Consider the following 23597-nt stretch of genomic DNA (forward strand, 5'->3'; position numbering starts at 1 on the left):
TCTCCTAGATATAAAAGTGTCGCCAACTACAACCTCTGATAGTGAGAATTGTTCCGACAAATCGCGCAACATGGCGAATTGGCCCTTATAGTAACTTTTTACGTCCAATAGCAGCATCTATCTCCTAGATACAAAAGTGTCGCCAACTACAACCTCTGATAGTGAGAATTGTTCCGACAAATCGCGCAACATGGCGGCTCTTACTGGAAAAAACAGTGGAAACGTTAAACGCTGTGACTTCAAAAGAAAGCACGATTCATGTGTTTACGTTGCCCATCATTTACATTTTTTTATAGCCAATTGTAGCAACAGTGCTCGAAATATCTCCTGAATATCTCGAAACAGCGCTTGATGGAGTGCGACTCCGAATCTCGGTGAAGTCGGATTGTAAGATCACAAGGTCGAGAGAATTCCTTAGATACGCAAAATTTCAAGTATCATCACACGTCACATCGATGCATCTCGCCCGCGTTCTCTATAAAAATGCAAACCGACACGATAGCAGGCAATGCGACAAAACGCACTTGCCTCTCCCCCACATCGCTCAGTTACGTCAGTTACGTCGCGTTCATTCTCGGCATAAGAAAGTAAGAGAAAGATAAAGATAAAGAGCCAGAGATGAATTACTTAAATTTCACTCGAGAATTTCTAGAGGACAAACTCCAAGACTCGGACATGTGACTGATGTGACTTCAGCGCGACAATCAGCTCTTATCAGTGATTCCAGATCAATCTTAGGCTAAACGTTCTACGTCGCGTTAACAATTGATTTTAAAAAAAAAAGGATCAAGTGCGTCGTGAAGTAGGAAACAAGAGTAAAGATAGAAAAAACGATACGAGGAGGTGGGAATATTAAAAAAAAAGTACGCATATAGGTGGAGAGGTGGGTGACACGCGTCATTTACTGGTCATTTACTGCCATGCTCGCGCCCCACCGTGCCCTCCAGCCGTACGCGCATTTTATAAGGACTGTACACTCGTTACAGTCTGCCACTTACTACGGTGTCACGTCATCGTCGTCGCTGTCGTCCCCGCTCGCTGTGCGAGAATCCGATTGTCACCGTCGCCACCTGCTGCAACATCCGTCATTGGCAGAAAGACTCGTGAAGCACGTTTTCGGCGCCTCATTCGTGACAATGGCAAAAATCAAGGTAAATACGAATCAACCTGTCTGCTCCAAAATGACATTGTCTCGTCAGGGAGGTCAGTCACGTAACCCTTTCTCTCTAGAACGGAAACGCGAAAGATGAAATTCTTGCGTGTGGATAAGTTCATAATAATTTTCACTTTTCACATTTCTAGAGAAGGTGTTACATAATTGATGTCCTGGGGCGGGGTTAAAAAAGTAGGAGGAGGGATTTAAAACCGGTATATAATAATCCCGATTTCCATCGCTTCAAAGCGTGTGAAAGTGGACTTTAACACCAATGTCTGACGTTTTATTTCATTAATATAAAACTCATGAATATTATAGCTAATTTTGAACATATAAATATTATAAAATTCGTATATATATATATATATATATATATATAGAGCAATTAAAAATATTTAAATACTGTATATTTAAAATAAATATTGAAATATTGAGTTTTTGATATAAATTGTAGTGTTTCAAAAAGATCAATTTTTAATTAATATTAATTTACAAAATGGAACTTATGTCTAAAAAGAGTTTGTCCAGAAGGATAAAAATTTATTAAGTATTCTCGTTCTGTTTTGATTTTGAAGTAATCTTGGAAATATTTTGTAACCTTTAGACAGGTCCAGTTGTTGACATTCTTGGCGATGAAATGACACGTATCATATGGGATTCGATTAAGGAGAAACTCATTTTGCCTTACTTAGACATCGAATTGCATACATACGATTTGGGCATCGAGAATCGTGATGCTACAGATGACAAGGTGACAGTAGAATGCGCGGAAGCAATCAAGCGTTACAATGTTGGCATCAAGTGCGCTACTATCACGCCCGATGAAAAACGGGTAGAGGAATTCAAGCTGAAACAGATGTGGAAAAGTCCGAATGGCACTATCAGGAACATCCTGGGCGGCACGGTATTCCGCGAGGCGATCATCTGCAAGAACATACCGCGTCTAGTAGTCTGCTGGAAGGAGCCAATCATTATTGGCAGACACGCGCACGCCGATCAGTACAAAGCTACGGATTTCGTGGTGCCGGGTCCAGGTAAACTAGAAATTACGTGGACTGGCAATTCCGGCCAGAAGATCCAGTACACCGTTCACGATTTTCAAGGTCCTGGTATCGCCCAGGCTCAATACAATACCGACGAGAGCATTCGCGCTTTCGCCCACAGCTCATTCCAATACGCACTGTCGCGTAATTATCCACTATACCTGTCCACGAAGAACACGATCCTCAAGAAGTACGATGGTCGCTTCAAGGATATATTCCAGGAGATCTATGACAAGGAATACAAACAACAGTTCGAGGCGAAGAAGATATGGTACGAACACCGGTTGATCGATGATATGGTAGCCTACGCCATGAAATCCGACGGTGGTTTTGTATGGTCGTGTAAGAACTACGACGGTGATGTACAGTCGGATTCGGTGGCACAGGGCTATGGCTCGTTGGGCATGATGACATCGGTCCTCATATGTCCGGATGGTCGCACGATTGAAGCCGAAGCCGCCCATGGTACAGTTACCCGACACTACCGTCAGTATCAGCAGGGCAAGGAGACGTCCACTAATCCGATCGCGTCTATTTTTGCTTGGACCCGCGGCTTATTACATCGCGCTAAACTTGATGACAATCCACGTTTGCGACACTTTGCCGAAACGTTAGAAAAGGTCTGCATCGACACCATCGAATCTGGTTTCTTCACCAAAGATCTCGCCATATGTATCAAGGGTATGAACAATGTCACCAGGTCTGATTACCTCGAGACATTCGAATTTATGGACAAGCTTGCTGATAATTTGAAGAAACAACTCAAAGCGTGACTCGTTGATGACAAAGGACGTAGCCTACGGGCCAAGTATTAAGTCATTACGTTGTAATGAAAAGAAAGAAATGTTTACGTGGTTACGGGAAAAAGCTAGATTTCATTGAGCATATATTATATATTTACATTTATATATAATTACATGCATATAAAATTGTCACAGTTACGTCAAATTTTTTTCTGTTTCACGCCACATCGTACGATATTACGCTCGATTAATCTTCGAGGCATTAATCAGACTATTCGTTTTACAAAACGTCATAAACTGATTGCCTCATATTTTTCTCGATAGCTATGGAATATATTAAGTCATATATTAAGCAATATAGATATAAAAAGCAAGATAACGTTGATATTGGCTAATGATTGTACAATTATTCAATCCAGCAAAATAATCGATGCTCTAAATTATTCTTTATCGTAATTGCATTTTGAAATGTAGAATTTATACGTCGAACTACAAATGAACAAAGTAATTTAATCGAGCAACAGTTTGATAAAAAAATAAAGGTATAAAGGATATTTATATAAACAACATTGTATAGATTTTTTAAATAAATTTTTTAATCATACAATAGTTAATGTAAATTAATATTATACATAAGTTTATATTAAGACACCTTGTGCATCATTTTGCATTAATATAGTTCTCTCGATGAAATTAAATCCTTGGAAAATTAAAAAGTACAAATTTTTAGGATGAAAACTTTATTTGTTAAATCGCATTTTCTTAACATTCCGCGATCCAAAGACATTCTCAAGGTACATTATATAGATGTATTCGGTATCATTAATATAACATTAAGCTTTTGGAATAAAAAAGAAAATACGTCGCATGATCTATCGCGTGGCGAACAACAACTAATCAGTAAAGTTTGCAATCAGTTATCAACTGTCGTGATTACTTAATTTCGTCCGAGTGGTATGAACAAATGTTATGCTAACATTAAGATAGGGATTTTCGTTTCGCTGCAACTGCAACCCAAGCAAAAACGATGGAAAACATAATTATCTTTGACGTTGCATAATTTATAAAATTACGTATACATGTACTCTAGTCTTAACGTTATCAGCAAGATGTATGGAAAAGAAACGATAATGAGACCAACTGTTTCTTATGCAAACCGATATAACGATCTATTCTATTCAAATTTGTCAAAATAAAAGATCCTTGAACGAACATTGATTAGCGAATCACTTCGACCAAACTCCAACTTGTTAAATGATACTGTGTCATTTTGTTAACATGCAGAACAGAATTATTATTTTCTTATCGTTTAACATGTATTTATTTGTTTGTTGTCGCTTGAAAATAAAAAATTAGAGACGGCGAATTATTTATGTAGTTGGAATTTTTTGCAAGCTATTTCACCGATCAAATTAATTGGAGTTTGGTCGAGATTGTCGCAAAAAATTTTAATAATTAGAATAAATAAAAAAAAATTACTATAATATATGGAAACGTTAATTTTTTATATTAAAAAATGCACGAAAATCGTGATTTTATGTATTTTTAAATTTTTATAGTTTTCTATAGATAAATTATAATCTTTGTTTCATTGATCTTATTACTTTATTTTGGTAGAAATAAACTTCCCAGGTATAAATATTCCAAATGTTTCTATTTATATCAGCAAAGATCAAATCAACTAAATATGTGGCTATTATAGAAGACAAATATTTTACACACACACAAAACGACTTGTTATTTTTTTATGATACTCCATCAATAAATTTGGTAAAATCTCTAAAAATCTCGACATTGATAGTCTAATGAATCATGGAAAAATTCGTAAACCTCTTAAAACTCGATCTTTATAAATTCTTTATATATTATATACGAGAATTTCAAGTTCCCGTCTTATGTAATAATCGCGTATCGCGACTTATTAGCCCGTTACATTACATGAAGATTGAGGATTGCGAATTAAAGATTAATTCGACCAATTAGAATGAAACTTATTAAAATTATCTGAATGTCTAATTTAATCTCTAATGCAAAATCCTTATATAATCTCTAATTCGCAAGCCTTTATTCTTGTTTAACATTCGATAAACAACAAAAATGAAATGAACATCGCGAGTGGAACGTATTCAATATTCTAATCATTCTAATGTTCTGAAATATATGTTGTGTCATCATGTTTTGCATCAACAATGTTCCAATTTATTGCTCGATCCACCCGATACATTCAACGATTCAACTCGCGTTTTATATACGTGGAGACAATTTGATAAGTCAATGACTTCTATTTTACTTTTGTTCTACTCAAATTTTATTTAATTTATAATATCGGTCCTTTGAAAAAATCACTGACTTCTCAAACTGCTCACGTATGTACATATCATTGGATGATAATAGCGAATTGGCGAAACGTGAGTCGATATCATCAACGAGTTACTTTATCAACACCGTGATGCACTTCGCTTTTATCCACCGAGTTCACTGCCATGTGAAACATATCCGAGATAAGATATCTCCGTTTTAGAAGAAAAATTATTCAGAAAGAGTATACACATATAGCAAATAATACAGATGGATTAAATAGAATGGGATTTGATTCAAGGATATTTATAAAAATTAATTATCAGCCGGTTTAAATTATTGTTACTTTCGATTTCCGTCATCGAAAAAATTAAATGTCTTTCATGTGCTTTATCGCATATCTACCACGCATCGAATTATTACGTAATTTGTCCAATACCTCTGCGATCAAATCTCTTCGATCGCATAAATGCAAAACAAATATTTGTTCTCTGTTACAGATATAATTGAATTTCTATGAACAACTCGTCAATGTCAGTTCGATTGTGTATTCAGCTCTCTCGGGACTAAACATTCGTGCATTAACCCGATCACCTTCGTTCACTTCCAATGAGCAGGAGTTAAAAGTATACAGTTAAAAGTTTATCAATAAATTCAAATAGAATATCATAGTATATCAATTAACTACGTCCGCTTGATTAAACTCATATATCATGTTCAGCACAACCTATTGATATAATCCGATAAAAGATTGCCAATAGAAAAAAGATGTTATTAAAATATAAAATACCATTTTAATGAAATATGGTGTACCTCTGAGATTTTAGCCACGTCTCATCATATTCTATTGCTGAATTTTTTCTGTAGTCGACACAAAATGTCATCATTATTCTATTCTCCCAGAAAAAACTGCAATGGAAACGAACCGTCGTTAGCTTGTTTCCTGTCGGCTTAATTGCTGTCAGATTCTATTATATAACATATCGCCTTTCGATTATAACAGAGCTAGATTTCACAAATTTCGAAAAATTTGTTTTCAATACATTGCTGAGTATATCTGAAGAGATAGACAATCTATATACATTATGTGTTACTAAAGTTGAATATTATATTAATAATATTATACGTCAACAATCAAACGACTAATTAACAAATGTCTGCGTTCTTCGGTCATCCCCAGACTTTGGACTCAGTGTGACAGTATAATGAAAATTGACGCAGAGGGCTGGCACGATCTCTGATAAAATTCCTCTTCGTCATTTTCATACGCTGCATACATTCTTTCCAGCGTATATTCTTCTCAATGGCGTCGCGAGACACGTGCACGCGCGCCTCTCGGCAGGTAAGAGGCACGCGTTTGCGTAACGCCCTATTGCGCACACGCACACATCCGTGCTGTTATCGCGACCGTTGCGCGATGCGCCTCGCTCCGAAAGGTCGCCTCTTCCGACACGACGTTCGTCCGGTGATGTCACGTACGGTATACTCGCGTATATCACGATGTCGCAAAGAGGAAAAAAAAAAAAAACACATATTTTGATATGGGAACTCCTGATCGTAATCCTCGTAATTCTCACGTGACCTTTGAAGATAAACATCTCCCCCCCTCCCCTCTCTTCTGTAGAGGGTAAAAGTACTTTGGCGTACCTCTTGCTCGCGCCGCCGTTTCACACGTTGCAAAACATTCAATTGTTATTGTATTGTGTTCCACGCGATAATTATTTGACGCCTCATTAAATTATACTGCAATGACGAGACGTATAATATTTTCCGACTTACACGTTTTGTTCCCCCCCTCCAATGAGAAACATTAAATAAGTCACTTGGAGTATTGTAAAATATTTCAATGGACGTAATTCCAATTGAATAATAATATCGAAATAATATAATAATAAGAAATAATATCATTATTATATGCTCTCTTTCTATTGCAATTACTTATTCTGAAATCTAGAAAATAATTGGACAATTCCGATTGGAATTCGATTCCGAATAATTCCATAATGCGTGCTTAAGATTCCGGAACGGGAATATATAGAAGGCACGCGTATCACCTCGCGTGTGGGTGGGGTGTAGGATATGTGTTGTACGTGATCAGCTGCCGCATCCCCCCGATTTCTATGCCGGCCTCAGAATCGCGTATTGGATGTTTAGTCCTGAAAACACAATAGCAAAACAAGCAAAATCCACCGTCGGTCACTTCCCGCCGACGGAAATAAGCGCATCGACCGCACGCCTGGGACACCCTGTATACGAGCGCGCTTTTGCTCCGCCCCGGAGGAAACGATATATCGGCGGGACACATGGTCAGCGTGTCGATATATATATTCTGCGGCTTCGAGGATTTGCTCTCTCGGCTCTCGCCGCGGGATCTGCAGACCGAGAACCGCCGAGACGAACCGACGTGGGTTTTCCATCAGGACCGGAAAGTAGGCGACCCTGAGAGCTGCAACGCGGCGAGGGAGAGACGCTCTCGTCGTCCGAGTCCATATAGCGAGTTCGCGAGGAAGGAAAGAGACAATTAGCAGTAATAATAGCGAAACGATAAGAGACGTGACTTATTATAAGAATGATAGATCGTAATGGTGTTATACCGCCGCGGGAGAGGAGGATTCTCGGGATGAAAATAAGATATGTGCGACGAAGACGTCTCTCCGCAACGACGAGAATAGAAAGGATGAAAATGGACCGTTCTGAGATTGGAAACGGGGAGTAGGATACGTTTTTGGAGCTATATTCGAAATATTTTCCATCTCGAAGTATTCGATTGTTTTCTATATATTTCTATAAGTATATTCTTTTAGGGAAAATGGAGTAATTTCGATCGCGGAATTCATTCCGAATAATTCCATAATCCATACCCAGGGGATCAGCCGTGTATAATTTTTCCCTTGACGCGGAAACGTAGAAAGTAAAAAGTGTTTATGCATGTCGTGTACACGCATATGTGTGATAATTTTATTATATTTTCATGTTTTCACCCTAGAGAAAAGATTGTTACCTAGGATACTCGATACTTTCAACGTTCGTACTTTTCTAGCTATAGTTGATGCATTTATAGGAGCTCCCCGGTTGTTCGCTGTGTAATTAAATGTCATCAAACATCCGAATGACGTGAATAGTTTAAATTCTCCCTCGGGCACTGCCTAGAACCGCGGGACTTCCGGTGAATTGATTAAGAGACACAATAAATGTCGTTCTGTTTTCATTATTCACCATGAATATCAAGAAGGACAGAGCAACATTTGTGTCGACCATGGCTGTCAGATTGGGCTACTTTTCGCAGTTTGCTTGCTCAATATATGAAAATTTAACATCAATCGGGCAACGGTGACCCAATTATTTTCATCGGAAATTTGCTTCTTGAGTCGAAATTGCGAAAAGTGGTCCACTCGACACAACAACTCTGCGGGTATATCGACTGTGTCTTTCAAAAGGAAATGCAGCCTGAGACCGCTGTTTCATTTGTGCGCTTTTATCGTATACACGACAAATTTTTCAAGCCTGTTGATTAGTTATAGGAAACCGAGGGCCTCTCTCTGCCCTGCACACAAATATGAACAATAGCACTCCCTGAGACGAGTCGCCGAAAAGAAGGAATCGTCGAGAGGAATGACGCACTTCTTCCGGCGTCGGGACGGAATCGGAATTGCACAGAATTGCAGAGGGCGCCCGGGCTGCGTCACCGTGCCATCGCCATCGCCGTCGCCTCTGCTGATCGGCCGACCACAAGGGCGCGGCGGAGGTGGGGGGAGGGAAGGGGCTGCGCCTGTTCGCCTTCTCGTAGTCTTTCTACGATCCGCCATCCGCTCCGACGACCAGTGCTTATACTCCGGTGACGAAAGAGCGATATATATCCGTGATCGAAGCCGGACTTTACCGGAGAGAACGGAAAAAGAGCTCGGCAAGAATTAAACTAGTTGGAGCGGAGTGAGGGAGAGGTAAAGAAAAGAGATAGAGAGGGATAGAGATAATTGAGAGGAGAGGGGGGGGGGCGGGGAGGCGAAAAAGAAGATTAAGAAAGAGAGAAACTTATACGGCGTCGCGACGACGATCTTTTTCGTATCGTCGTCGATGTACTTCCGAGGCGGAATCCACGCAACGTGTATATCAGAGACAAACTGATGAATGGAGGAACGAATTATGGTCTGCGACGATTAGTGGATCTTCGAGGGGGTTCTTTTGCTTGGCTGCTCGATTACTCGACCGTCCGCACCGTTGCTGATGACACACGACGCTAATTGTCGTCTCGTTGCCGATAAAGTGGTCGTGTATCGAGAATAATATATCGAGACGACCTATACTCTACAAGAGAGAGAGAGAGAGAGACTTTACCGCCTCGGATCAGGTGGTACGAAGGTTTGTTCCAATTAATCGTCTCGAGACGATACTATTACGCGCTATTAATATATCCGCGAACCGTCTTCCGTAGAGTGTCGGAAATATAAATATACTTGGGCGAGTAAAATAGATAAGGAAAAGGGCAAGGATCTTCGGCTTCGAGGAATCTTGGCCTTTCAATATGGCCGCCTCCGATTGATTCCTTTCTGTTTTCGGTTGTTCCTCTTGATTTACGTTTTCTCGTGTCTATAGGAAAGAAGGTGAAAAATACAAATCGTGGAATGGAGGTGATCGACGGTGGAATCATAGGTCGAGTGAATTGACGTGCCAATCACTGACGATGATTCCTCCGAGTCGATCGTGTACTTGCGCGCGCGCGCGCATCTGTCGGAGTTCGGTTAAAGCCTGTTCTACGATAAGTCGCGAGTCGTAAGTCGCAAAAGTTGGCCAATCACAGTTGAATATGAAAAAAATAAGCGACTATGATTGGTTAATTTTTTTACGGCTTACGATTTATACGACCCTGTTATAGAACACGTTTAATGGCAGAGAACACGACATATAGGTTCAGTTCTACATAAATGTAAGATTAATTTTAATCCTGGTTTAAAATTTATTTCACTATTTATTTTTTTATTTTTAGAAATAAAAATAGATAAACTAATGATTAGAGATACTTAGAAAGCATCTGAAATAATTGCCGTGACCGATGCTAGTGAAATTTTCTGAAACATTTATAAAAATAAATGCTTACACATAATGTAAAACTTCATGCAAAATTTTAATGATAAAATAAGTAGATAATGATACAAAGTAGAAAGTGAATTTTAATAATATTGAATCACACAAGATCAAGATTAATAATATTGTATTGTTATATTAGTATTTTATCATCATGTGTTTATGTCATATATTTTATTCACATTATTTTATCATTATATGCTATACGATGTAATGAAAATTCTACAGTATGTATACATGTGGCATGTGCCAAAAATTGGCTAGAAGTTATACTGACTTTCAAATAATTATGTGAACTTTGTAACATTATATTCTCTCTTGCAGATTGCTATCCTTTTAAAATTCGATATATTTTCAGGTTTAGTATAAATTCAACTTAGAGATGCCAAAAACCTCCTGACACCGACAGTTTTCACGAAAATCAAATTATTTTTATGAAATTTAAATTTTATAATTCTAAAACCAGAATCAAATTCAGCAACTTCGAAAATCTTTATAGTTAACATACAGAATCTTCATGAGAAAAAATTATTTATTTAACTAAATGAATTTAGTTCCTTTTTTATTTCCTTCAATGAAGAATGTATATATTTGAATTAAATATACATGCATTCTCTAACTGCAAGGAAAAAATATGATAAAGACAACCTGTATAAATTAATTTAGTGACATAAACAATTTTTTCTCAGTGCACGTCAGAAAAGGTTCTGGAGCTCCTCGAAGGAGCTGGGAGTTAAAAGAATGTAGCATCTCGGTCCATTTTGTTATCATTTGAATTCAATTCACTCAGACGGCTGGATCGCGGATAAAGGCATCTACTCCAACTATACATATATTACTAGACTTTAGAGTATCGCAGCGAGAGTTGGCCGACAGCGCCGGGGTTAATCATGGCGCCGCGTACGCGGCACGCTGATACTGTTCCCCGCGGCCGGCCGTGGGGAGCCACTTGACTAAACTCGATCTACGCGTGATCGTATAAGCATAAGCTAATACTGATTCGGTCTTCCCGACCGATTGTCGCGGTGTATCGTCACGGTCGTGGCCATCGTCGACTCGGCCGTATACCCGCCTCTGCGCTTTTCCGCGCGACTCCCCCCTTCTACCCCGCAAACGTGGTACTTCCTTTTAAGCGCCGACGGAGAGCGGTGGGAAGAGTCTTTAAGTCTTAAGAACGTCGGACTCGCGCGGGTGACACGTCGATCGGGACGTATAGCCATCGAACGCCGATCGTCGCTGCTGCGGGAAAAACGCGGCCATAATTACGTCGACGTTCCGTGCGCGGCGACATTTGGAGCGGAAGAGAGGAGCCGACACGAGACTCCGTATCGACGTTAGGGCCGCGCGGCTGCTTCTCCCTCCCTCTTTTGCCCCTTTGTTCTTGCATCCTAGAACTCAGGAAGGTGCGAGAACAAAGGAAAAGGAATCAATCGTACAACTTTTTCCCTGGCGCAGAAACGTGAACATTTTTCTATGTGTATACAGATCCATTTTTTTATTCCTACTATCCATCCACAATCTTATATTTAAGATATCGCCTTAAAGTACAGTTTTAAGATATCACGAACCAATCAGAGGGCCGTATTAGCGTCTTAAGGTTATTACTCGAAATATATAATAAGACTGGATATCAGCCTAGAACTCCCATTCTCTGCCGCATGAACGCAGCCAAATGTATAACTGTCTCACTTCGAGTTCTGAAAGTGCACATATTTGTTCAGCTACGGAAAACGGGAGATCGATTATGAAACTTCCCCTGGGGTGGAGATATATGTGAAAAGTGAAAATTGTTGTACCCCTATATGTGTACATACGTGTGTATATAATAAGTATAACGTACATGGACATAATATATTTTTTTAAACTTTATATCTCGACGTTACGGAAAAAGTAAAGGAGTTGCGATTGACTCCCTATAGAGTCGACCGATTTTTTTCTTTTTTGGAAACGGCTTCGCTTTTTCGCGCTGTCTCGAAAAACGACGCGATCTGGGAAACGTATAGAAATCGCGCTCGAGGGCACGAACGGAAAAAAAGAACAAAAGTTATATACACCGATATATCAACGCGCGATTTCGCGACGTGAATTTCGCAATGGCCGCGCATGACCTGCCCCTGTATTCCGTAATTCGTTACGCAATCGTTATGCGCAACTCGCAACGGTATAGCGCAGATATTTTATACATGTAGTAAAAAAAAAAAAAAAAAAGAAGCTGCGCGAACTGTGTCGTTTTACGAAAGCATCGCAACTGTACGTAACGTGAATACAGAACATAGGGGCGACAATTCGGACGACGCGCGTCCTCCTCGTCTCGCCGAGTACACCTATTAACGATCGCCAATACGCTCCTGCTCTGCACGCGCGTACGTCCGATAGATCCCAACCTCGCGGTGCGGCACCGCGCGATTAGAGCGATTCTGCAGCGCGCGGCAAAGAAGGAGGTAATAGAGAAGGAGGAGAGAAGAGCAGCAGGAGGAGGGAAAATAAAAAAAATATAAAAAAAAAAGAGGAGAGATCGAATACGTCTCGTGGCCTCGGGGATAATATCGCGTGGGAATTTATTTTCTCGCCGGATCTTCCAAAATTTTATTATACGATCGACACGGGAAAAAGGAAAAAGAAAATATGGCGGGCAACTACCACCACCACTATCGTATCACCACCACCACCACCACCACCACCGTCGCTGCTACACTGCCACTGCCACTGCTGTTGCTGCCGCGTGTTGCGTCGCTTCCGATGCTTCCATTGTGAGGAAAAAAACGGACGTGATCATGCACGCGCATACCTATGTATATCCGGTATGATATTTCCGTAACGTTGAACCGGAATTTATTCGTGATTCGGGCCACGCGTTTTTCACGATGGCTAAAGAGGACGACGCGACGGCAAGTAAACATCGCATTGTTACGACTCGATAACCGTACAACGGGATAAAGCTGACCATAGTCGGCGCGCCACTGGCGAACCGCGATATCGCGCCGATAAAAAGTTTTTAATCGCTCTTCACTCGAAAGAATCGAGAACGGTCGGACGGAGGCGTTCGTATAACGAAAAGCGTCGTCGCCCCCGTATAGTGTGTCGTACAACACGCGTGAATGTAACAGCAGCCAGCGAGAGTATAGCAGCGGCAGCTGCGTATAGCAAGTGTAATCGTAAGTGTAATCGTAATCGTTATTGCCAGGCGAGACCAAAGTTCGACGACGATGGACGCCGGACGGTAGAGAGGAAACGTGGTGAATAATCATTCCTGCGCGGCGAAAGAAACGAGAGCGCGCGCTCGCGCCATGTTTCCTGCGGCGGGCAAGGGCGAGCGAAGAAGTTTGCGCGGAAGCACGCGGCTCTCGTCCAAGATGTCGGGTAAGCTGCCCCGGTTGCGCGCATTGCGACCGCGGCAGCAGCACCAGAGGCGAGCGAGAACGGCGGAGGCCGCCGTCGTCGTTGCGGTCGACGCCGCCGCGACGCCGAGACCGGAAGGTAACCTTAAAGGGACCGTCGGAGCAGCGAGTCACGAGGTGGAGGAGCACGATGCGAAGGGACACGACGCGAAGAAGGGCGACGAAGACACGGTGGCCACGTCCAGCGATGCGATAAGCAATACGAACGTGATGAACGAGGATAAGGACGAGGTGACGTTGACCGCCATCGACGAGAGAGACGAGGAAGCGACGCTGGACGACGACGTCGATGTCAAAGCGATGTCCAAGAAGACGATCAACATCGATACGAATGAGCGGGCGTCTTACGAGTGCAAGACCTGCAAGCCGCCCAAATCGCTGTCCAGTATCAAGGCCTACTTCGAGCACCTACGAAAGGACCACAAGTACAAGGTGAGCACCAAACGTTCACACACACACACACCTTGCCTTGATGTTTTGAAATGAAGTGTTTCATGTTCTCTTGTTTTTTTTTTTTTTTTGGGATTTATTTTATATTTTTGTATTCTTTTTATTTTTTTTTTCCTCTCCTTCTTTTCTCTCTTTTTATTCTTCTCTTTCCCTTCCTTGAACTATTGGGTACCTTTAAATGGCCCCGTTTTTAAAACGGAAAGTTAAACAAAATCGAAATAAAATTCCGTTTTAAAAACGGAAGGATAACTATATATACGTGCCATTAGGGATGCAATGTGCGTTATTTTGCGCAATTACCGTAATTTCGTAGTGAGCGACGTGTGCTAAATAAAACAATGATATTCAAGATACATACTCATAGGTCGCAGGAATATGTTTTATTGTAATTTTTAGGGCAAAAATGAGCACAGTCCAGTTGAAAATCGTTGCCCTGCGTGTTCGTATGTTGCATTGAACGTGAAAGATCTTGAAAATCACCAAAGAGTGCATCATTTGAAAAGAAAATTCTTTCGATGCGCAAAATGCGATTACGTGACGCACATCAGAGCGCGTTATACTAAGCATGTTAAATATCATTCTATGCCGATGATCAAGTGCGATGCTTGTGATTTTAGTTCAGCGTATAAGGTTTGTTCCTCATACTACTTGGTTTCCCAGCGATACGTTAAGCATGTCAGAAACTTTCCAGGGTTTTGTGAAGAAGCTTGCGAGATTACACTTTTGAAATTATATAGATTATATGTGTGTCTTTAACGCTGTTTTTCAGTGGAATCTAGAAAGACACATGCGGAATCATGGAGGTGGAGGTGCTTTCAAATGTCGTGCATGTAATTTTACTGCTGATATCCGTCAGAGCTTAACGGTGCATGAGTCGTATCATCATGACCCACCTGTGGGTCAGATCAACCGCAAAAATAATAACGCTTTCGAACGTAAGCCACGAAATAGTCCAAAACGTTATAATCAGGTATTATAAACAAGTACTCGTTGTAATATAATCATAAACTATCGTATATACGTTAGAACACGTTGATTAATCACGTCATATAACGTATTTAATGTCCGCTAGGTTGGAGCCAGTGACTTTCGAGAAGCGTTAAGTAAAAGTGGAAGTACAACCGCGTCAGCCGCTTCTTCTGACTCGTTCGTATCAGATCATTCATTAATTTCAATAGACGATAAGAAAAGCGCCATGGCCAGCGCAGAGTGCATCGCGTTAAAATGCGAAGAGAAAGGTTGCCAATTTATAACAGCTTGGAATTCCGAGATGCAACGTCATTTAGCAGAATGTCATGCGCCGGTTGCCTCATCAAAGCCAAGAAAGCCACTGCCAATGTTAATTCCACTGAGCCTTGCGAGCACCAAGTCGAATAACACTCTCAACAATAGTGGGCCACCTACAACCCTGCTGAAAGTTCCACGCGTTCGAGTGAGACCTGAACTGGTGCAAATTGCAAAAGAGACGGAACTCGCGAAGATGTATGGAAGCAAGGGGGTTGGTTGAAATCATTAATTTTTTTGCCCTTAAAAATACAATATAAACGCGCAAAACACTCCGTCTTATCGGTGCTGGCTGTCATCTGTTTTCAGGCCGCGAATTCGAAGAGGAATTTCAATACTGCGACTGGTGTATTTGAGAGAAAGAATGCCTCCTTCTTCGATAAATTAAAGGAAAAATTAACAACGACAGCGACTTCGATTAATAATGGTGTACCGGAGGTAGCTGTAAGTAATGAGAACGACTTGAAATGCTGGTGTACGTATAAAGCTAGTAGCATGGAAGAGCTAACTTGCCACAAACAGACGCACCACACTGCGCTCAGCGTGTCCGTGAGCACACGTTGCCCTAAGTGTAGAAGACGGTGCAAGAGTACAACCGATCTCCAAACGCATATGCAATGCTGTCATTCGCGTGACGACACAACTCTGTCCATCGATAGTAGTTTAGAGAAAGTAACGAATCGCTCGGACATCCGCATGACCTCGTACCGTGAGGAATTCTCTTTTCCGTCGCAAATGGATTGGGACGCCAATCTCAAAGGATTAAATTCTTCTGGACCTCCGGTACGATGCTTGATAATAATTATTTAAATATATGATAAGAAAACTACTGCACAATCGCGAAGAGATCATCAAAAGTCTGTATAAAGTAACTGAAATTTGAAAAGTTTGTCGTCGAAGACATTATGAGAATGCTATGTGAAGATTTCTCTATTTTGGCTATGTGGTTTATTTTGCGTTTCTGTAAAATATTTTAAGATTTATAAGTATTGCTGTTGGTGGTATTGGTTTAGTGTTAGTACAAGACGTTTTGTAGGAGTATATGCATAAAGAAACTTTAGGTATCGCAAAATGGTGAGAGTTGATTAGAAACTAGAGTGAGCCTCGTTTTATTTTTTATTTATTATTAAGAATGTGCTTTACATATTGCATAGTGAATGTCGAGCATCTCTTTTTCTGGTTGGTTACTAGTTCATTTCTAATTCTTTACTGGAGGGTTTTACTCTTAAGATAAAAAAAATTTTTGTCAGTTTGAAGGTGGTCCGACACATCCGAGCGGGCGGCGGGTATTCAAATGTCCCCATTGTCCATTTTGGGCTTCCACCGCAAGTCGCTTTCACGTACATATAGTCGGTCATTTAAACCGGAAGCCATTCGAGTGTTCAATGTGCGCGTATCGTTCTAACTGGCGATGGGACATCACAAAACATATTAAGCTTAAAGCAGCTAAAGACGCAGTGCATAAGAGAGCCAGAGTGCTCATGACGGATGAGACAGGTCGACGGAATTATTCCAAATATAACAAATATCTCGCACAGGTGAAATAATGAATCTCAGTTTTATGTAGAATAATTGTTTTTATATCTCACATCGATGCAATATTTCAATGATCAACATCAATTACCTTGCGAAAAGGATGTACGATGAAAAAATCTCGGCACCACAATACGGCGCTCGGACGCTTGATCACTATTGCATTGTAAAGCCATAATTAGACTAGAGATTAAGATTAAAATTGAATTTAAATTTAATCAATCGAAAGAAAGAAAATTAATCTCAAATTTAATAAACTTTGTTTTGGTTTGTTAAATTCTAATTCAATCTCAATCTTGATCTCTAATCTGATTATGACTTAACACTTGTTATAAGCATATTCTTAGTAATTAAATAGACGGAAGATATTGATCCTGTCTTTCTTTATGAAAGTTTGATCAATGTTTTCGAGATTTTTGTAAAAATTGAACGAAACATTCGCCGATTTATTATGAACATGATAAAAAATTTTGGTGATATTATTTGACAAGTATATTTCATGACATCCGAAATTTAATCTAATATGTTTTACTATGAAATCCCGTTTATATATCGCAATATCTCTGCTCCAGGTAGAACAGCAATCGTGGGATGAGGATCGTATGGAGCAGCGTAGTATAGAAGAAACAAACTCTGAAGAATTGTCAACAAAATTATTGATTGTGGGCAATAAAGAATATGTTCCAATGACTAGTTCAGCATCACAATCTCCCATTACAATTTTATCAACAAACGAGACAAATCAGAACAGTCATAATGTAGATATGCGACCTCCACCACCACTCAAAGCAGCGGTTAGAAGTCGCGGGCAATCTTTGTTGAAAAACAGTCCTATCACGATGCATGTACAGACTTCTAGTGGTGGTGGTTCCGTCTCTATATCTACAGCGGTAGATGAGAATAAACGTACTCAGAATCAGTGGAGGTGCAAACGTTGTAATTATCGAGATACCAACAAAGATAATATATTGCTGCATGTTAAATCTCATTACGAATCTGCTAATCAAGAATCTATCGAAGGAAAGGTAAGTTTTACACTGTTAAATATAACTTTATAGTCAACAATGTTGCTGTGCTTTTAAATAAACAAGAGAGGTTAAATATGAGAAATTGTAAATACAAGAAATAGAAATATCTTAGTAAAACTAGTTATGAAACACAGGGTAAGCAATTTGTATTAAAAATATGGTGACAGTTCCACGACACCAAATATATGATCATAAGAAGGTTACATAAAATAATGTGAAATCTACCTCTTGTTTTTTAAACTTTATATTCAAGTAACTAATGCATTTTAATTTAATGCGCTACTTCGTCTTTCGCAGAATCCATTTAGTTGTGAGGAATGTCCGTTTTCAGCATCAGATGCTGCCACTCTGTCCATTCACAAGATGCACCATCAACCGAACTTAGAGGCTATATTTAAATGCTATCTTTGTCCATACTACGTTAGTACAAAGGCGTATGTGTCGCTGGTAACTCGCTTTGTTAACATGAATGCTCCGTTTTTCCAATTATGATTTAATCCCATTATTGATTTTTTTTTTATTTAACTTTTATCGCAATGTGTATGTATAATAATACATATTTATGTGGATTTTCATGTATATCAATTTGAACACGCACTTTTTTGTTTATTATCGTTTATGTAGAAAACGTTTTGTATTAACCTTCAGTTACCGTATATTTCTTACTTTTTTCCTTTAAGGACTCTATCCATACAAAAGTATATTATACTCTATTAATGTTCAAATGTTTATATAATTTTCGGTAAAATGCATTGATTAAAGTAACTTAAGATCTTTAATTTTAAAAAGTCTAAAAAAGTAAATATAAGCAAAGTTGCCGAAAATTATGAAATAAACATTATTTGTTATTAAATATTTTTTACAATTTACAAAAAATCACGAAAACTTTTTCAAAAACATTAATATATATTTATTATAGAGGTAAAAACAAAAGAAATAAAGAAATGAACAGATGAAGGTATATATCTTAATACTAAAAAAATGTGTCAAAATATTCTCGTGCAAATATATGTGTATATATATTTTATTTTGACAAGTAAAATTGCACAATTTTTTATTAAAAAAACATTACAGTTTCTTTACACAAACTGATAACGCTAGATAGGAGAAATATACACTCCTCTTCTACATTCAATCCCTTAATTTCCCGGTTTCTATAAATGTTGCTTGATTTTTAAATGCTTTGAGGAGGCCATACTTCCATACAGTAACTGAGGGTTAATGTTAGTATATATATTGTGAATTCTCAAGAGAATTATTAATGTGATAAAAAAAGAAAAACATTTTATTTGAAAATCTATTTTAATGTCAACAATTTACTTAAAATTATATTTTAAAGCATTACCTATACGACCTATATGAATTTATAATGACGATAAATGTTTTTTTACATTTACACAGCGCAGAAATATTTAATATTTATTATTTTCATATCACGTATCTTTTACACATTTGGGATAAATATCCATAAATATTTTAAATATGTTAAATTCTAAGTCATCTATTCATTTATATTCATTTTATAAGAATTAGACACAATAATAATGGGGTGCCATGAGACTGATTAAAAAATGTGGCAGTCAAAGTAATAGTAATTACATTAATATTAACGCATTCTGATTAACGCATATTCGTATATCATATATATATATATATAACATGTTATATATATATATGTGTGATATATACTTAATAGTATAATACAACATATAATGCAGTTGCACTATTTATTGTGTCACAGAGAACTGTTGGAGCACGCTAGACTTCACGGAGAAGAGTTGGCAGCTATGCATCAACAAAATATGGATTTCTCATTGTCCAATCCCAAGAACAAACAGCAACAAATATCAATTTCTGAAGGCAGTAAGTTTTATAAATTACATTTAAGTTTAACGTTTTTGTAATAACGCACTAATCTGATTGGTTGGTTGTATTATTTTTCCGAGATTTTATTTCCTGAAATTTTTACTGTCATGAGACAGTATTTTTAAGCTTGTTCCACAGTAGGGAAGCAAGTGATAAACCGTAACCCCGGACCTACAATAGGTGTTTTAAGCCTTAAGCAATTAACTAATTACAGTCGAATTCGAGGAGAATAATGGATTATGATTCGTCCATTTCTTATGGCTTAAGGCTTAAAACTCTATTGTAGATCCGGGGTAATAGGCCTTCTACAATAAGTTATAGGTCATAAATCAGAAGTAAGAAACTAAAAATGACGACTGTGATTGGTCCATTTCTAGTTTATGACTTATAATTTATGATCTATGATTTATTGTAGAAGGTCCATAAGAAATTAACCGATCAGTTTATTTTTATTAATTATTTTTTTCAAATTCAACTGTGATTGGCCAATTTCTTACGGCTTACAACTTGCGACTCTGTTGTAGAGCAGATATTATTCCTGTTATGTTTCGGAATTTATAAGTATAACGAGCACAGCTGTTTTTTAATTGTTCCGGCACACAAGACGCGACAACGCTTGCGCAACAGAAATTTACATGATAGCCAATCATTCTTTCGCTTTCATAGAAAAGCGATAGATCGATTGATTTTTGCGCCAATTTCTATCACACGGTAAGCCTTGCCACGTTCTGTGTGTGTGGAAGCATTAATCATACACTATACATGCGCTGTAATTTAAGCACTTGTTACAGGTATTTCTCGAACAAAAGACGAATCGTCTATCGAACGAATGATTCAGATAACGTCACATAACAACGTAACGACGTCTCCAAAAATCACAGAATCTCAACAATCTCCACTGCCGTCGCTTCTTCTGGATACTCGTGCTCTTCCGGATGCTCCGCTAGTTTGGGTATCGCGACCAGATGGCACGTTGACGAAAATGCTCAAATGCCGCCATTGTCCGTATATCTCATCACGACGTGCGGAAGTGCGCGACCATGAGACAATGCATGTAGACGTACCAACTCAGGGTCCCTTGATTGCCTGCACGGATTGTAGCTTTAGTTGCACACGTCGGGAAGTCATGATCGCCCATACAGAAATGCATGCAGGATCTCTCGGTACTGTTCACTGTCTTTTTGACGAAACGCGACCCGACTCTCAACAGGTAAATGATCTGGTCGCTTTGCTTGGTCTGGCGCACAGTCCCCCGCTAGGTACCGAGCCTGATCTGCAGGATTCCCGTTTGGTACACTGTTGTGGCAAGTGTCCAGCACGGTTTCTATGTGAGAAGGAGTTACGTATCCATCTGCGTTATCACTCCACATTATTAGCATATTCATGCCAATGGTGTTCATATGCAGCGCGACAGCCGGCGCATCTATTAGCTCATCAAAAAGCACACTCGACAGAATATCAAGAGCGCACCAAATATCTATTGTCCTTGTACGGTCACTCGCAGCGTTATCCACCGCCTACGACAGCATGCGTTGAAGTGGATAATCGGGAAAACAATGACAATGCATTGAACGTCGCGTGGATTGTTGTTGAAATCAATGAAAATGCAAACAGTTATAACAGTGTCAACGGCACGACGGAGACCGTTCAAAGAACTGGTCAAGTATTTACATGTGCTAAGTGTCCGGCTCGTTACTTCAAACTGGATGCTTTGGAATACCATATGACACTTCATGGTTCAAACAATCGATTCAAATGTGATGACTGTGATTATTCATCGAAAACAGAACAAAATCTATTAAAACATCAAGTGGTACATCGACGACGCAGCGAAATTAACGAACCACCTGCGAAGTTAACATCTACCGCAGATTCTGCTTCATCTCCCCCCGAATCTCCGCTGCAAACACCACCGGATCCACAATTTGGTGTCTTTATGCGTGGCAATCCTAATTTTGTTTATCCAGGTTATCTACGGAATGGTCGTCTGAAAGAAAAACGTTACAAGTGTCACAAATGTCCGTCCGCTTTTGAAAAGCGTGAACAGTACAGAGTTCATCTAACTTTACACGGTGCAAAACAACGCTATCGTTGCACCACGTGCGACTACTCTGTCAAATATTATGCGAATTACGTACAGCATCTGAAAAAACACCAGGCAAACGCAGAAGCGCAGGCATCTCGGAGACAATTCGAGGATGATCGGATTTCAGTGGATAGCGATAGCATTATTAACAGTGTATCGGCATCGTCACGTAAGTCATCAAAATCGTCTGCTGTTAACACGACGGTGTTATCTTCCGCTAACAACGCATTCAATAACAATGCGCTACAACCCTCTAATCAAGATAGGCAGAGTTTATTGTTAATGCAAAAGAAGGGTATCATTTCGCCAGCGAGCGACGCCGATGTGGAAACAATTCGCTGCCAGAGCTGTCCGTTCTCCACTACCGATAAGGATGTCATGGATTCACACAAGCGTCGCCATGGTATTGAACGCATGACGCCGCCGTGCCCGCATTGCGATTACATTCCGCGAAAAGACGAAAACATTGGTGAGCATATCAAACTGCACTTCACGAGATTATACAAGCCTGAATCCTATCTTATTGTTGAATTGCTGACACTGACAATGGAGAAAATATCTGCGAACAACAAAAATGATAAGGGTCAACGATTGAAGGAATTACTGTTCAAGGAATGTGCCGACGGTAGATTCCTACCGCTCACCGAAACGATCAACACTTATTCTTTAGGTACCTCTTCTTCGAAAGTAAAAGTTGCCAAGGAGAAGGTTATTATAGATCCAAATACAGGCGAAACCAAGCATCGTCTTGCGACGTAAATAAAATATGAAACCATCTAGCAATCTCGATAATCAGATTATTTCTGAGTCCGCGACATGTTCATATGCCTTTTTCTATGTAACAAACTGGTCGGAAATTAATGATAGATATAATTAACCTCGCGAATGATTGTAGATTAATATGCATTGTAAAAATCGACGATTTTTATTTTGTTTATATTTAACGAATAATAAGATTTATATTACCTTTAAAGATATACTGCACTTAGTTGTACAAATACTTTGAAACATTTAATTGACCAATCAGAAGAAAGAATTTTACCAATTTGTTTACAATCAAAGAATACTTCAAAGCATTTGTAACATTAAGTGGATTGTAATCTATAAGATGTATTAAAAGAGTAGAACTATCTTTATATACATATATATAAAGATTGTTTTTTCGACAATGTACATGCAGCGCGTACTTTATCCAGTTTAGTTTTTTAATGTTTTTGGCATTTCATCATTGATTAAAGAATTGTTCAGTAATTTTGTATTATTCATGTGTGAGCATTCTCTGAGCGAAGTTGATACATAGTACGTCATTTTTGGTTACCTTGTTGGCCAATGATGGGTTCAAAATCAAATCTGTAGAATCTGATAAAAATTCTAAATTGTTCTTATATTATTGGAAAACATGAAAGTTTTCAATATTTAAAAATATTTTGAAATTTTAAATTCAGTCTTTAAATTCTTAAACATTTTGTTTTAAAAATATCAATGATGATTATAAGCAGAAATTAGACCAATAAGAATCCTATCTAAAAAAAAAAATAAATAAATAAGAGAAAGAATTCTATTTTCGTCCAATCTTGATTAATAATGTTTCAATTTTTACAAATATACAATAATAAATTTGAAAATAAGA

General features: G+C 38.9%; 2 protein-coding genes across 2 annotated transcripts; both read left to right on the forward strand.

The window, feature by feature from the left end:
• Positions 1 to 626: 626 nt before the first annotated feature.
• On the forward strand, positions 627 to 3350 carry Idh (isocitrate dehydrogenase [NADP] cytoplasmic). Its single transcript, XM_018547378.1, has 2 exons — positions 627 to 1151; positions 1761 to 3350. The coding sequence occupies exons 1-2, from the start codon at positions 921 to 923 to the stop codon at positions 2970 to 2972; spliced, it is 1443 nt and encodes a 480-aa protein (XP_018402880.1). The 5' UTR covers positions 627 to 920; the 3' UTR covers positions 2973 to 3350.
• A 5904-nt stretch (positions 3351 to 9254) lies between these two features.
• Positions 9255 to 22847, forward strand: LOC108779913 (zinc finger protein Xfin). The gene is made up of 11 exons (XM_018547470.1): positions 9255 to 9599; positions 13507 to 14152; positions 14567 to 14800; positions 14940 to 15140; positions 15243 to 15668; positions 15764 to 16237; positions 16705 to 16992; positions 17560 to 18012; positions 18313 to 18449; positions 19757 to 19878; positions 20673 to 22847. Exons 2-11 carry the CDS (start codon positions 13610 to 13612, stop codon positions 22724 to 22726), a joined length of 4932 nt encoding a protein of 1643 aa, XP_018402972.1. The 5' UTR covers positions 9255 to 9599; positions 13507 to 13609; the 3' UTR covers positions 22727 to 22847.
• Positions 22848 to 23597: the final 750 nt, after the last annotated feature.

Source organism: Cyphomyrmex costatus, unplaced genomic scaffold (genome assembly GCF_001594065.2).
Source record: "Cyphomyrmex costatus isolate MS0001 unplaced genomic scaffold, Ccosl1.0 scaffold639, whole genome shotgun sequence".
In the NCBI taxonomy this organism is placed as follows: Eukaryota; Metazoa; Arthropoda; class Insecta; order Hymenoptera; family Formicidae; genus Cyphomyrmex; species Cyphomyrmex costatus.